At 40.6% G+C, this 13298-nt stretch overlaps 1 protein-coding gene across 4 annotated transcripts in view; it reads left to right on the forward strand.

Annotated features, from left to right (window-relative positions):
- LOC140351606 (echinoderm microtubule-associated protein-like 6) overlaps window positions 1-13298 on the forward strand; it is a 108832-nt gene that overhangs the window by 67532 nt on the left and 28002 nt on the right. For all 4 annotated transcript variants that reach the window (XM_072437498.1, XM_072437501.1, XM_072437499.1 and 1 more), the window contains exons 17-27: window positions 598-703; window positions 788-881; window positions 1555-1655; window positions 2277-2479; window positions 3309-3420; window positions 4245-4372; window positions 6941-7082; window positions 9755-9907; window positions 10483-10614; window positions 12463-12551; window positions 12715-12891. In XM_072437498.1, the coding sequence (XP_072293599.1) occupies window positions 598-703; window positions 788-881; window positions 1555-1655; window positions 2277-2479; window positions 3309-3420; window positions 4245-4372; window positions 6941-7082; window positions 9755-9907; window positions 10483-10614; window positions 12463-12551; window positions 12715-12891 (1437 nt within the window). The remainder of the gene's footprint in view (window positions 1-597; window positions 704-787; window positions 882-1554; window positions 1656-2276; window positions 2480-3308; window positions 3421-4244; window positions 4373-6940; window positions 7083-9754; window positions 9908-10482; window positions 10615-12462; window positions 12552-12714; window positions 12892-13298) is intronic.

The raw sequence follows: 13298 nt of genomic DNA on the forward strand, positions 1-13298 counted from the left end.
GGCAGATATTGATCTTCTTGTTTTGTAGGCATGCAAAACTGGAATAAAGAACATTTAAAAAGGCTGTAAAAAGAGCTGATTATAAAAGTAAAAATAAAACCAACTTCTATTATTAAGGGTATAAAGTAAAATTTCTGCACTTCTGCAAGAATTTCCATAATATCAGGTTAATATTGGAATCAGAATAATCCCCTAAAAAATCAAGATATTCCTTTTCGTCAATATGGCCCCTCTATTCTTACACCTTACTTTGAGCGACTGTGCACACGGCTGTCTGTGTGAAGAGGTGAGCGAGAGCATACATGAGGAAGAACAGAGTCGTACAACTTTATTACTTCTATCAGAAGAAATTAATTTGAGCAGTAAAAAAGTAGTGGAGCAATTTAGAACAAAGAAGACCTCTGAAGTTGATCAATTGCATCCATAATTGCATTATCATATAAACAATAAATTTAAATTTAAAAGGTGAATAGCAATAGTAACAAAAGGTTTCTTGTTGTTTTACATTGAGGAACACTTTCTGCTACATTGCTGTGATTTTCTGTGAACTGGTAACAAAAATTTACTTTTTTGCATTTCATATGGTGTTTGTTTCAGGTGGGCCGAGACCCTGCCATCCATGTGTGGGACATTCAGACTCTCAAGTGTATGTCTCTGCTGAAGGGACACCACCAGAGAGGAGTGTGTGCCCTGGACTTCTCAGGTACAAACGATCCAATGCTCATTTATATTCAATACGATGTAGTGTTGATGGTGTTTTGAGCTGGCTGTGATGGCGTGTCCTCAGCTGAAGGGAAGACGCTGGTCTCCGTGGCGCTGGATGAAGGACACTCGCTGGTTATTTGGGATTGGAAGAGAGGAGAGAAACTTGCCACTGCCAGGTAATGATAAAGTCCACATAAAATACATCTACATGCACTTGAAATACAGGCGGCAATACAGACTAAATATTGCTTTCGGTGAGACATTGCAGGTGAATAGGAACAAATCTAGTCAAACTTCTTCATGTAATATTTTAATAAATAAAGGCAGTTTATGTGTAAAATGGCCAAAACATATATTTGGAACGGATAAATCTGAAAAATAGATTGCGCCAGTTTGAAATGTCTTGTCTCAATTTGTTGACTTATCACTTAGAGTATTTTGGATACCTACTGACAATAGAATTTAATATTCTTCCGTTCTATCCATCAAAGTCTTGTTTGTAAAGTAGGTGCTACTTTAAGGGCTGATCTTTATGTCTCTGAGGCAGAAAGTGCATTTGGAGACAACATTGTCCCATGAATGTATTCTGCAGAGTATTACATATCCTGTCTTGGGTTGTTGTTATGGTTACAAGCTGCTAACCCTGTAGATTAGACTTGAAATGATACTATGCATATATTTTTAGTATTAATATCAGCAGATAATATTTCACTGGTTTGCCCTACTGGTATTCATTTGACTCATGATAGCAAACTAGGACTGAAATTACACTTCAGCTCTAATGCCACTAAATATATAGAGATACAAATCTAGATACGTGTAAAGTGATATCTGCTTTTCTCTTTAAAGGGGTCACAAGGATAAGATCTTTGTGGTGAAGTGTAATCCTCTCCTCATGGACAAACTGGTGACTGTGGGAATCAAGCACATCAGGTTCTGGCAGCACACAGGTACATCTGTCTGAAGATACCACGGTCTGCTTTGGGGGAAAGAAAGAAACGCAGTATTCATGTCACAAAATGCTATTCATCATTACTCAGTATACTCTCTACCCTCCTTACCCTCTCTACCCTCTCTACCCTCCTTACCCTCCTTACCCTCCTTACACTCTGTACCCTCCTTACCCTCTGTACCCTCCTTACCCTCTTTACCCTCCTTACATTCTGTACCCTCTGTACCCTCCTTACACTCATTACCCTCTGTACCCTCCTTACCTTCCTTACCCTCTTTACCCTCCTTACCCTCTGTACCCTCCTTACCCTCTGTACCCTCCTTACACTCTGTACCCTCCTTACCCTCTGTACCCTCCTTACCCTTCTTACCCTCCTTACCCTCTTTACCCTCCTTGTCCTCCTCACCCTCTTTACCCTCCTTGCCATCTTTATCCTCCTTGCCCTTCTTGCCCGCCTTACCCTCTTTACCCTCCTTGCCCTCCTTACCCTCCTTACCCTCCTTACCATCTTTGCCCTCTTTACCCTCTTTACCCTCCTTGCCTCATTTACCCTCCTTACCCTCTGTACCCGCTGTACCCTCTGTACCCTCCATTACCCCTTTACCCGTGTGCTGTGCAGGAGGCGGTCTGACATACCGGCGTGGTGCATTCAGGAGTGTGGGACGTCCCGAGACCATGATGTCCGTGTGCTATGGTCGCACTGATGCGTTAGTGTTCTCTGGAGCTGCCACAGGAGACGTGTACATCTGGAAGGAACCGGTGCTGCTCAAGACCGTCAAAGCCCACGACGGACCTGTCTTTGCCATGTTCTCCCTGGACAAAGTGAGCAAGCACAGGGAATTTTATCTTTTTAGTAATTACCTCGTTCAGTCTTTTTTTGGCTTGTTCTGAGATACTTGGTTTTAAAGTTTCAGGCAGCAAAATGGGTTTTCGTACATAAAACCCCTGGTGGAGGTCACATGCTTGTCTAATAAAAATGTAATTTCTTTCCCTGCAATGTTCCACAGTATGGTGTCAATCTGTCATTTATTCAATAAGGTGTTTTTATTGTTAAAAAAAATAATAAATGGCTAAAGTGAAGTCTCCTACTTGTCTCCCTGGAGATGGAACATACCAGGCAAAACAGCAGCACCTAAATGGAGGTCGTTTAGATCTTAAAATCTAAGGCAAGACCCACACATATATTTTAAGGAGAATTATATTTTTGTGTGTAAATGAATAATAATTTATAATAAAAATAATAAAGAATATATGTATCTCGGATATGAATAATGTATTGCATAATTGTGGAACCATGCATGTCATATTTTCGCTCTTCTGTTTCCATTTCTACTCATTACTCCCATTAGGGGGTGCAGGTGACCTATTCCAGTGATGCTGGAATAATATGATATAATAATAATTCATAAATAAATACAATTACATAAAAATATCGGCCTACTATATTGACCAACAACATGTGAACCATTCACTGATTCCTTGGGCGGCCTGAAAAAGGCTTTGTGTCCGTGTCCACCAAATATAATAGAATCAACCTCGGTTGTAAAGAATTAGAGAGAAGAGAAAGCACATCTGACAGCAGAATGATGAAGAAGAATGATGAGATGTTTCATAACGTGTTCATAACTCGCAGTGATTCCTGTCTTGTCAGGGATTTGTGACAGGAGGAAAGGATGGAGTGGTGGAGCTGTGGGACGACATGTTTGATCGCTGCCTGAAAACCTACGCCATAAAGAGAGCGGCCCTGTCTCCTGGATCTAAAGGTACACAATATATAACATTTAACACAGTATTGATCTTTGTACAGAAGGTGGCATGGTGTGCAAATGTACATGTATATAAAAGGAGTTCTTAAATGATTATAAAAAACATTTCTAATCCTCAAAATCATGTTTTTTTTTTTATTCACCCAGGTGACTTATACACAGTACACAATATTTTCATATTTAGAACATATAATATTACTATTTTAAGTACAAAAGTAAAAGTACTGTACATTAGTACAGAAAATCTGTACTTTATTTTAGTAAATCTTCAGCGGATACGTTATACTTTTACATTTGAGAGCAGGTGTTTGTACTTTCTACTGCACTAGAGTTTTGGACTGAACTGAAAAGTATTTTTTCTTGTGATTTGAGACGTGGTGAAATGGGTGATGTGTTTCTTTCTGGGCATGTTTATGGTGAAATGTTTTGAGTTGAAGTCTTGGCTTTGAGCTAACAACAATACAGTATATAATGAAAATGATCAGGAAAATGATGGACTCTATTTAGTTGTATCTGACTACCATTCTTTATCAAGATCTCTATATTTGGGGCCTTAATGGTTCTCAAAATCGAAATACTTTTGCCTTTTTACTTTATAAGTAGCTTTTCATATACATAAGTTTAATAATTATGTTGCTGTATTTGTACTTGAATTTAAGTAACACATTTAATTATTTTACTATAATAAACCACCGCAGATGAAATTGTGTAGCACTGCCCCCAGGTGGTAGATGACTCCACTTGCAGTCACAGGATTATAATGTGCTTAGTTACTGCAAGAAGGGAATCTTAAACACTAATACAGTACTTTTTGGTTCCAGGGCTGCTGCTGGAGGACAACCCGTCCATCAGAGCCATCACGTTGGGTCATGGCCACATTCTCGTAGGGACCAAAAATGGAGAGGTTCTGGAGATTGACAAGACGGGCCCCATGACGTTGTTGGTTCAGGTAAAGGTCTCTTGGGCCCCACATGTAGGATAGACTGGAGAAGATAAAGTGCTAAATATCCACTCCACTCTTGAAGGCTGCTTTGGCCTGTGAGTAATGATGGTTTTGTATGTAAAACACATACACAATATTCCTTCATTGGCTCGAGAATTCCAGAATGGAATGGATCGAGACATTGTTCTTGCCATGGTTTCTTATGAATGGTAAAATTTTGCCACAACTCGGGCATTTTTGACCCCCTAACATTGATGAATGTCACACATGGGGACATAGACGCGATCGGCTCGGCCCGAACTCCGATAATGGATGTTGCGAGAACACCCGTCGCTAGTTCAAAAAAGAAAAAACATGAAACTCTTAATCTTTTGCCTTGGCACATGAGACTTGGGACAGTGATAGAGCTACCTTTGACCTCTGACCTTTGACGAGTAAAACACACCTGGCAGCATCGCTCTATGATAAACAGGAAGTCAGCCATGTCGAATCAAAGTGGCACCTTCACGCTTGACTTTTTTTTTTCAAAATCGTACTTGTCCTAGGTTTTTGTCCGATCAAGTTCAAAACAACACCTTTTGCATCTAAAGACATTGAAATTTAATAAATATCCAAAAGAATGTTGATATTCTTTACGGTCTCTGCATAACACGCCCTCAAAAAAGGCTTAGTGACAAGTCACGCCTATTGGAAATGATTTACGGAGCTCATATTTCACTCACTAATGTGTTTTTATGGTCTGATTGGAAATAAATACCAATGTAACAAATTTACTCTATAGCGCCCCCTACCCATTACCCATTGTGTGAAAAACTCAACATTGTCTGATTTGTTTGAAACTCATGGTTTATATTCTCCTCAAGACGCCATGAAAAAAGTGCATTGCAGATATTGTGTATTTTCACAATTGGCCAGCAGGGGCGCAATGAATGCCTTCACTTCCGCTTTTATTTGGATGGGACATTTCCTCTCGAGCCGCATTAGAATTATTAGGGGGGGGGTTGAACGTACATTTCGTCTTTTTGTTGCTTTGAAACTTCAATACATCGTTGTGGCAGTAATTGTTTTGAAATGCTAAAAAACTCTCTCAGCAACGAGCATTAGGCCAACATTAGGCGGCGGGTGCGGCCCGTGCGCGGCCCATGTGGATTGAGTAAAAAAACATGCGCAACAGGTGACATTATTTGAAGAATTCATAACTTCTACTGATAAACATACCAAAGGATGTTCAGGAACTAAAGGTGAGCAGGGTCTATCAAGCTACTATCGTTTTATCAACGCGTTAACATTTTATGTGAAGCCAGTCTTTCGTCTTTTGAGAGGGGGAGGGGGTCCAGAGAGAGACGGAAAAAATTACGTCTTTTCAGCTTCAACCCATTTTTGAGAAGATCCCTTACTGAGCTTCGTTTGGTATGCCGCAAAACGCAGCAGAAAATATGGACAGACGGGAAAGCGGTCGTGCGGGAGGCGAGAGCCATCATCGCCGCTCCGCGGCTTTAATTCATTCTTTTTCTACCACTTGTGGCACAAAGTCACATACTCAATATATAGTGCATTAAAAATACTATATGTTTAGTTGGAATTATGGTAAATCCCTTGATTTAGTTTAGAGTGTTGCAATTTCCGTCCCCTGATAATCTTAGTGCAGGTATGTTTAACAACCTTAAAAGAAGTATATTGCTTTAAAACAATGTCAATATTTTTGATGCCCGTTTGGCACTGCATATTAATGTATATGTTATGTCTATTAGGGCTGCAATGATTAGTATTATTATCTTTTAGTCCATTTTTTAACCAAAAGTGGTTGAGATATGGTGACTGAAGGCTTCTAGATGTAGAATCTTTAGGAATAAAATTATTGATAATTCAAAGTAGTTTATTATTTTTTGACATTTTCATTGAATAATGTTACTTTGTTATAAAAGGTCTTTTTGTTTGTGTTTTAGAGTATAATGTATAGTCCATTACGGTACCATTATCAAAATAGTATTGCAGCCTTCATTTCTACAGAAGAAAAATACATGAAATGTACTTTGGCGTTAGCCTAAGGGGATACGTTTTTTATAAGTTATCTGTTTTTTATAATTTACTTCTGTACCTTCTGTAACACAAAGTGTTGCAAGACTCGAATTTCCCCATTGTGGGACAAATAAAGGCTTATCTTAATTTTGCTCTACAAAAAACTTGCATTGCCTAGCCTAGCCACCTGTTGCCATGGTGAGGGTCGTCTGCTGCAGATCGATGACTTCTGAGACACACAGTCTCCAAACGTCCATTACACTTGATTTATGGCGACTTTAACATGGCTGCGGCGAACATAAATGTGATCTATGTCATATTGTACAAAACGCCAGCTTGTTTCTGTGCAGCTGACCCATAAGACCATATTTCATTCCAAAAGATATCTTGGATTTCATCTCCTTGTTTTATATATTGCATTCTATACCTAGTAGTATTTCATTTAGATTTAATATGAAATATTGTGTAGAGCTTTGGCCAGTGCCCCCTTTGAGACCACAAATCTCTACACAGGGCATGTCTGAATGTGTCGTTGTGTAATGTCTGTGTGTTCAGGGTCACATGGAGGGGGAGGTGTGGGGTCTGGCGGCTCACACTCTGCTCCCCATCTGTGCCACTGTCAGCGACGACAAGACCCTCCGACTGTGGGAGACGTCTGCCAACCACCGCATGGTCGCCGTGCGCAAGCTCAAGAGAGGTCAGTGCATATGTTTTTTTATTTCACTTCTCTGTGCCACTATGCTGTGTTTGAACATCTCTTAATGTAATGCATTGGGTTTGGATGCATTATTAACTGTAAATATAATATGTTCTATCTTGATTTGCTAATTCTGTATCGATAAACCAGTAACGCTCATGCTAGAATGTGCTAGCTTTGTTTGCTAAGTCTGTGGATTTATCACAAGATCAAGTCAACATTTGGTGAGAAATTATAATCTTCAGTTTGTATCTGCTTTTTGTCATCTTGTTTTCACTCGAGTCTGCATCGTTCTCTCTTATCCTTTTATCTTGTTCAAAAGGGTACCAGGAGCCAAAGTGAGCCAGATCCGCTCCAAAATAAACCAGTTGAAATGTGGCTTTATATGTTCAAGGTTCTGTAAAAAATCAGTTTAGATCTCTGTTTAAAAATTGACTCACAGCTGTAAATGATTAGTGTTTGGTCAATATTTGGTGCCCTTCAGGTGATTTCAATGTGCATGTTGATAATATTTGTGACAGAAACGCTAAAGAGCTTGATGCTGTCCTTGAAACCTTCACATGCTGAGTAAGACTCAGCATGTGAGAGGCCCCACCCACAGCAAAGGACACACTCTAGATCTCATAATTACAAAGGGGGTAAATATTTCAAATGTCGATGTTGCTCTGTCTGATCATTTCTGTGTCTTCTTTGACCTGTCTGTTTCTCCCAAACCTCCCGTTGGTCCTGCAGTTGGTCAGAGGAGAAACATAAGTGATGGCACAGGTGCACTGTTTATGGAAATGATAAACTTTGAAAATGTCTCATGTTCTAATGTAAATGATTTGTTGAACTCTGTTACATCTAGTGTTTTGAATGTTCTGGACACCATCGCCCCTATAAAGGCTAAAATGGTTAAAAATAAGCAGAAGGCGCCGTGGAGAAATGATGATTCGGTCAGGGCACATTTCTAAAGTCTGTGCTGAACAGTTTGTTAGCACCACTCACTCACATAGTTAACATGTCGCTTCAATCTGGAACATTCCCAATGTCTTTGAAAACTGCGGTCATAAAGCCTCTCCTAAAGAAGAGCAGTCTTGATGCCGCAGTACTGAGTCATTACCGGCCCATCTCTAATCTGCCATTTTGGGGCAAAGTCCTTGAAAAGGTTGTTTACCAACAGCTCACAGATTTCCTCTTAATAAACAACTCATTTGATGTTTTTCAGTCAGGTTTTAGACCTCATCACAGCACTGAGACTGCTCTTGTCAAGGTGACAAATGACATCCGCCTGAACACTGACACGGGCAAAGCCTCAGTCTTAATTCTGTTAGATCTGAGTGCTGCTTTTGACACTGTCGATCATGGGATCCTCTTACAGAGACTAGAGGACTGGGTGGGCATCACTGGCACTGCCCTAAACTGGTTAAGGTCCTATCTGGAAGACAGGAAGTACTTTGTTGAAATTGGTAGCTGTGTCTCAGACCACATGACCCTGACCTGTGGAGTGCCCCAAGGGTCAGTCCTGGGTCCCCTTCTGTTCAACCTCTACATGCTGCCTATCACAATTATGCAGATGACACTCAGATCTATGTTTCACTATCGGCAGGTGACTATGGACCAGTAGATTCACTCTGTCACTGCATCCAACAGATCAGTTTGTGGATGCAAAACAACTTTCTCCAGCTGAACTCAGACAAGACTGAAATAATCGTTTTTGGCCCACAGAAACAAAGAGAAAGTGTTAGCGGTCACCTCCAGAGTCTCGCTCTAAAACCTACAAACCAAATTAGAAATCTGGGGGTAATAATGGACTCAGACTTGAACTTTAATAGCCACGTCAAATCAATAACATCAGCAGCTTTTTACCATCTAAAAAACATTGCCAAAATCAAAAATATAGTGTCAAAACCAGATTTAGAGAGACTTATCCACGCGTTTGTCTCCAGTAGATTAGACTACTGTAACGGCCTGCTCACTGGTCTCTCCAAACGAGCTGTAAAACAGCTGCAGTACATCCAGAACGCTGCTGCTCGGGTCCTGACTAGAACCAGGAAGTATGATCACATTAGTCCTGTTCTCAGGTCTCTGCACTGGCTCCCTGTGGCTCAGAGAATAGACTTTAAAGCAGCTCTGCTTGTGTACAAGTCTCTCCATGGCCTAGCACCAAAGTACATCTTGGATATGTTAGTGCCATATGAACCATCTCGGACTCTGAGGACCTCAGGGACCGGCCTCCTGCGGGTGCCCAGAGTCAGGACAAAACATGGGGAATCTGCATTTCAGTTTTATGCAGCTAAAATCTGGAACAGTCTTCCTGAAGATGTGAGACAGGCTTCTACTCTGACAATGTTCAAATCTAAGCTAAAAACAGTTTTGTTTAGCTGCGCATATGACTGAAGGGATTTTTTTTTTTTTGCACTCTTCTCTTTTGTTTGTGATTTTATTAGTTTAGAAAATCAGTTGGATTGATAATTTTTAATTTAGTTAATTTTATTGTATTTCTGTAATTTCTTTGTGATTTAAATGCATTTTTCCTGCTGTGTGAAGCACTTTGAATTGCCTTGTGTATGAAATGTGCTCTACAAATAAACTTGCCTTGCCTTGCCTTGCCTTCTGTGTGGATGGGACACTATCTAATTTAGCTAATTTCCAGGAGGTGCAGGTGAATGTGAGATTTGTGCTCCGTCCAGGTGGCCGCTGCTGTGCCTTCTCCCCGGATGGGAAGGCCTTGGCTGTGGGGCTGAATGATGGAGGGGTGCTGGTGGTGAATGCAGACACTCTGGAGGATCTGATCAGCTTCCACCACAGACGAGACGCCATTTCTGACATTTGCTTCAGCCCAGGTAAAATTATTTATTTTTATCTGTGTAGATGATACCTTTTTTAAAGGAGACATTATGCTTTTGCGTTTTTTTAGTATTGAACATTTTGTTCAATGTAATATGCAATTGATCTAAAAGCTGTCTTAGTAAGAGAAACAGGTCCATTGACTTCCTGTTCAAAACTGCAGATCTAATAAGCCCCGACTCCTCATAGTGACATTTCACTGTAACAAGCAGCAGATTGGAACTTACAAATGGATACATAGCATTTTACAACAGTACATGTATCACTCTGTCTTAATGTTTTAAATAAACACAACTAAGTACAGGGATGTGGGCGGGGATAAGGGTGAAAACAGGAATTTTCTGAGCACTCGAGCATCAATTGCAAGACGATACAGGATTAGCTCAAACATGCAAGAATAATCAAAATACATTGAAAATACATTAACTCAAGATGAGGAAACACTGTTGTAATGAGGTTAAAAGCTTGATAAAGTAATTTTGCATAATATTTCCCCTTATTCAAACGAATACAATTGACAAACTTTCCACTGCATATGGTTTTACGGCCCAATTTTTTTCTGTTTGTGCAGACACTGGGAAATACCTGGCAGTTGCTTCACACGACAGTTTTGTGGACATCTATAACGTCCTGAGCAGTAAACGTGTGGGCACATGCAAAGGAGCATCCAGCTACATCACACACGTCGACTGGGACGTCCGAGGTCTGCACTCTGTCATTGCTATTGTGAATCCTTAAATGCTTTCCAAGAACAATGTTTCCAAACAAATGAGAAATATCAGAGGATGTTGGCCCTTTACTATTTACTAGGGGCTGGAATCGATTAAAAAACAAATTAATCTCACATCTAACAAAAAATAGTTAATCGCAGTTATCACATTCTTTTTTGCATTGCATACTTTAACACTTTTACACTGTCTTCAATGACAAAGCTGTTCATAATAGTCTGTGTGTTTGTCCATTCAGCCTGACAGGCCTATGAAGAAATCAAATTAGGCCCATCAATTATTGTATGCCATTTATTCAACACAAGCAGGTGCTGCCATTGCTGCTGCCTGTGAGGTCTAAGCTCACAGCAGATCATCCTGAAGTGGCCAGACCAGTGTCAATGCCCGATCTTGTCAGAGCTTGGAAGCTAAGCAGGGAAGGGCGTGGTTAGTTTTTTGAGACATGTATGTTCATTAACATACACTGTCCCAACAAAATAATAATAATAATAATAATGAAAAATGAAAAAATATATATAATTCACAGTGAAGCTCGTCTTCTCCGTGTTGCATTTAACTGACTCACTGAACGATCTGTTTAATACAAATGGAAGATCATTCAGCATAAAAATGAACCGCGAGTCAGGCAGCGGCTGGAGAGAGTTTCCCTGCATAAGCCACATGTGTATTGCACGCCGCGGGTCGCAGATGTAGTGTGTGCTACACTGTGTAGTACTACACACGGATGGAGGGGGTCAGTACGGTAGAGGGGGGACACACACGTGGGCGCTCACACGAGCATGGAGGAGGGTCGAATTAATCAATATGTCAATTAATTTGAACACAAAAAAAAATGACGCATTGCATTAACACGATAGTTTTCCCAGCCCTACTATTTACACTTGCTCTGATGCTTTTTCAACTTATATCTGGTGTCAGTCTTGTTTTTTGGATGTTTCTCTCAGAATCAGAATAAGGTTTATTGCCATTGTCGATGAACAAAAATTCACAAACATAGGAACTCGTTCTGGTGATTCGATGCAACACAAACAACAAAACAATGAACAATGAATACAAAACAATGAACAATGAATAGCTACCAGATATATACAAAATAAGTAAGTAAAGTTAAAATAATGTTAAAAATAGGCTTGATATGTACGTACATAAATAAAATATATAGTGCAATAAGAAGTGAACAGTGCAGTGAGTGCAAAGTGCTTAAGCAGTGTTCATGAGTCCAACAGCAGAGGGAAAGAAACTGTTCTTGTGACGGGAGGTTCTGGTCCGGATGGACCGTAGCCTCCTGCTTGAGGGGAGTGGCCTCCTACCTGAGGGGAGTGGCTCAAAGAGTCCGTGTCCAGGGTGAGAAGGGTCGGCGGTGATCCGACCTGCACGTCCCAGAGCCCTGGAGACGTACAGGTCCTGCAGAGATGTAAGTCTGCAGCTGATCACCTTCTCAGCAAAACGCACAATGCGCTACAGTCTCTGTTTGTCCCTGGCTGTGGCTCCAGCGTACCACACGGTGATGGAGGAGGTGAGGATGGACTCAATGATGGCCGTGTATAACTGCACCATCATCTCCGCTGGCAGCTTTGCTTTCCTCAGCTGCCGCAGGAAGTACATCCTCTGCTGGGCCTTCTTGATGGTGGGCTCCCACTTGAGGTCCCGGGTGATGATGATGCAGAAAAAGCAGAGGGGCCAAGGCAGCCTTCAGCGGCACCATCTTGGGCCAGAAAACTCTTGCCACATTGCCTTTTGAAAGAAATGTGGAACTGCAAAGGAGAACATGCTATTCAAAATATCAACATATTTTAATATTGTTAAATGCTTGCATGTTTCAGGTAAACTGCTGCAGGTGAACTCTGGAGCCAAAGAACAGCTTTTCTTTGAAGCGCCGAGAGGGAAGAGGCAAACTATCCGAAATGTCGAGGTGGGTGTAAAACGCATAAACCAAATAAAGATGGAGATTATTAAATTGTATTTAAATTGATCAATGCATGCATTTTCCTTCTTTTCAATGTACATTTGCGTGCGTGCGTGCGTGCGTGCGTGTGTGTGTGTGTGTGTGTGTGTGTGTGTGTGTGTGTGTGCAGCTGGAGAGGATGGAGTGGGCGAGCTGGACGTGTGTGTTGGGTCCGAGCTGTGAGGGAATATGGCCGACTCACAGTGACATCACCGACATCAACGCTGCCTCTCTCACCCGGGACAAAGCACTGCTGGCCACAGGGGACGACTTTGGCTTCCTCAAACTCTTCAGCTATCCCGTCCGAGTAAGAATACCACACAACACCTTTATTGCTAGCTTTTAACCCTTGTGCCCTGTTAGAAAATACATTGGTGTAGTTTTACAAAAAAGTAAGTAGATTTGGGGTTTTTTTAATCTTTTTTCCCTTGAAACAATTGAACCACTTCAGTTATGACCAAAAATACAAAATTAAATGTTTTAATATTTCTGTAGCCCATTTTACATAAAAAGTAAATACCATTTCAGAAATGGTATTTACTTTTTATTACCTTCATGACTATAAAAATAATAAAGATCTCAAAATTATTAGTTTCAGTCAAAACTCAAGTGGATTAACAGAATCAAGCAATTATAAATTACCTTAAATTAAATTAAATTAAAAACAAGAAATAAAAGAGTGCAAACAGTACATGCATAAGTAGCAAATTTGTA

The sequence above is a fragment of the Eucyclogobius newberryi genome, unplaced genomic scaffold (genome assembly GCF_026437365.1).
Source record: "Eucyclogobius newberryi isolate DKJ021-1_F unplaced genomic scaffold, fEucNew1.0.hap1 SCAF_8, whole genome shotgun sequence".
NCBI lineage: Eukaryota > Metazoa > Chordata > Actinopteri > Gobiiformes > Gobiidae > Eucyclogobius > Eucyclogobius newberryi.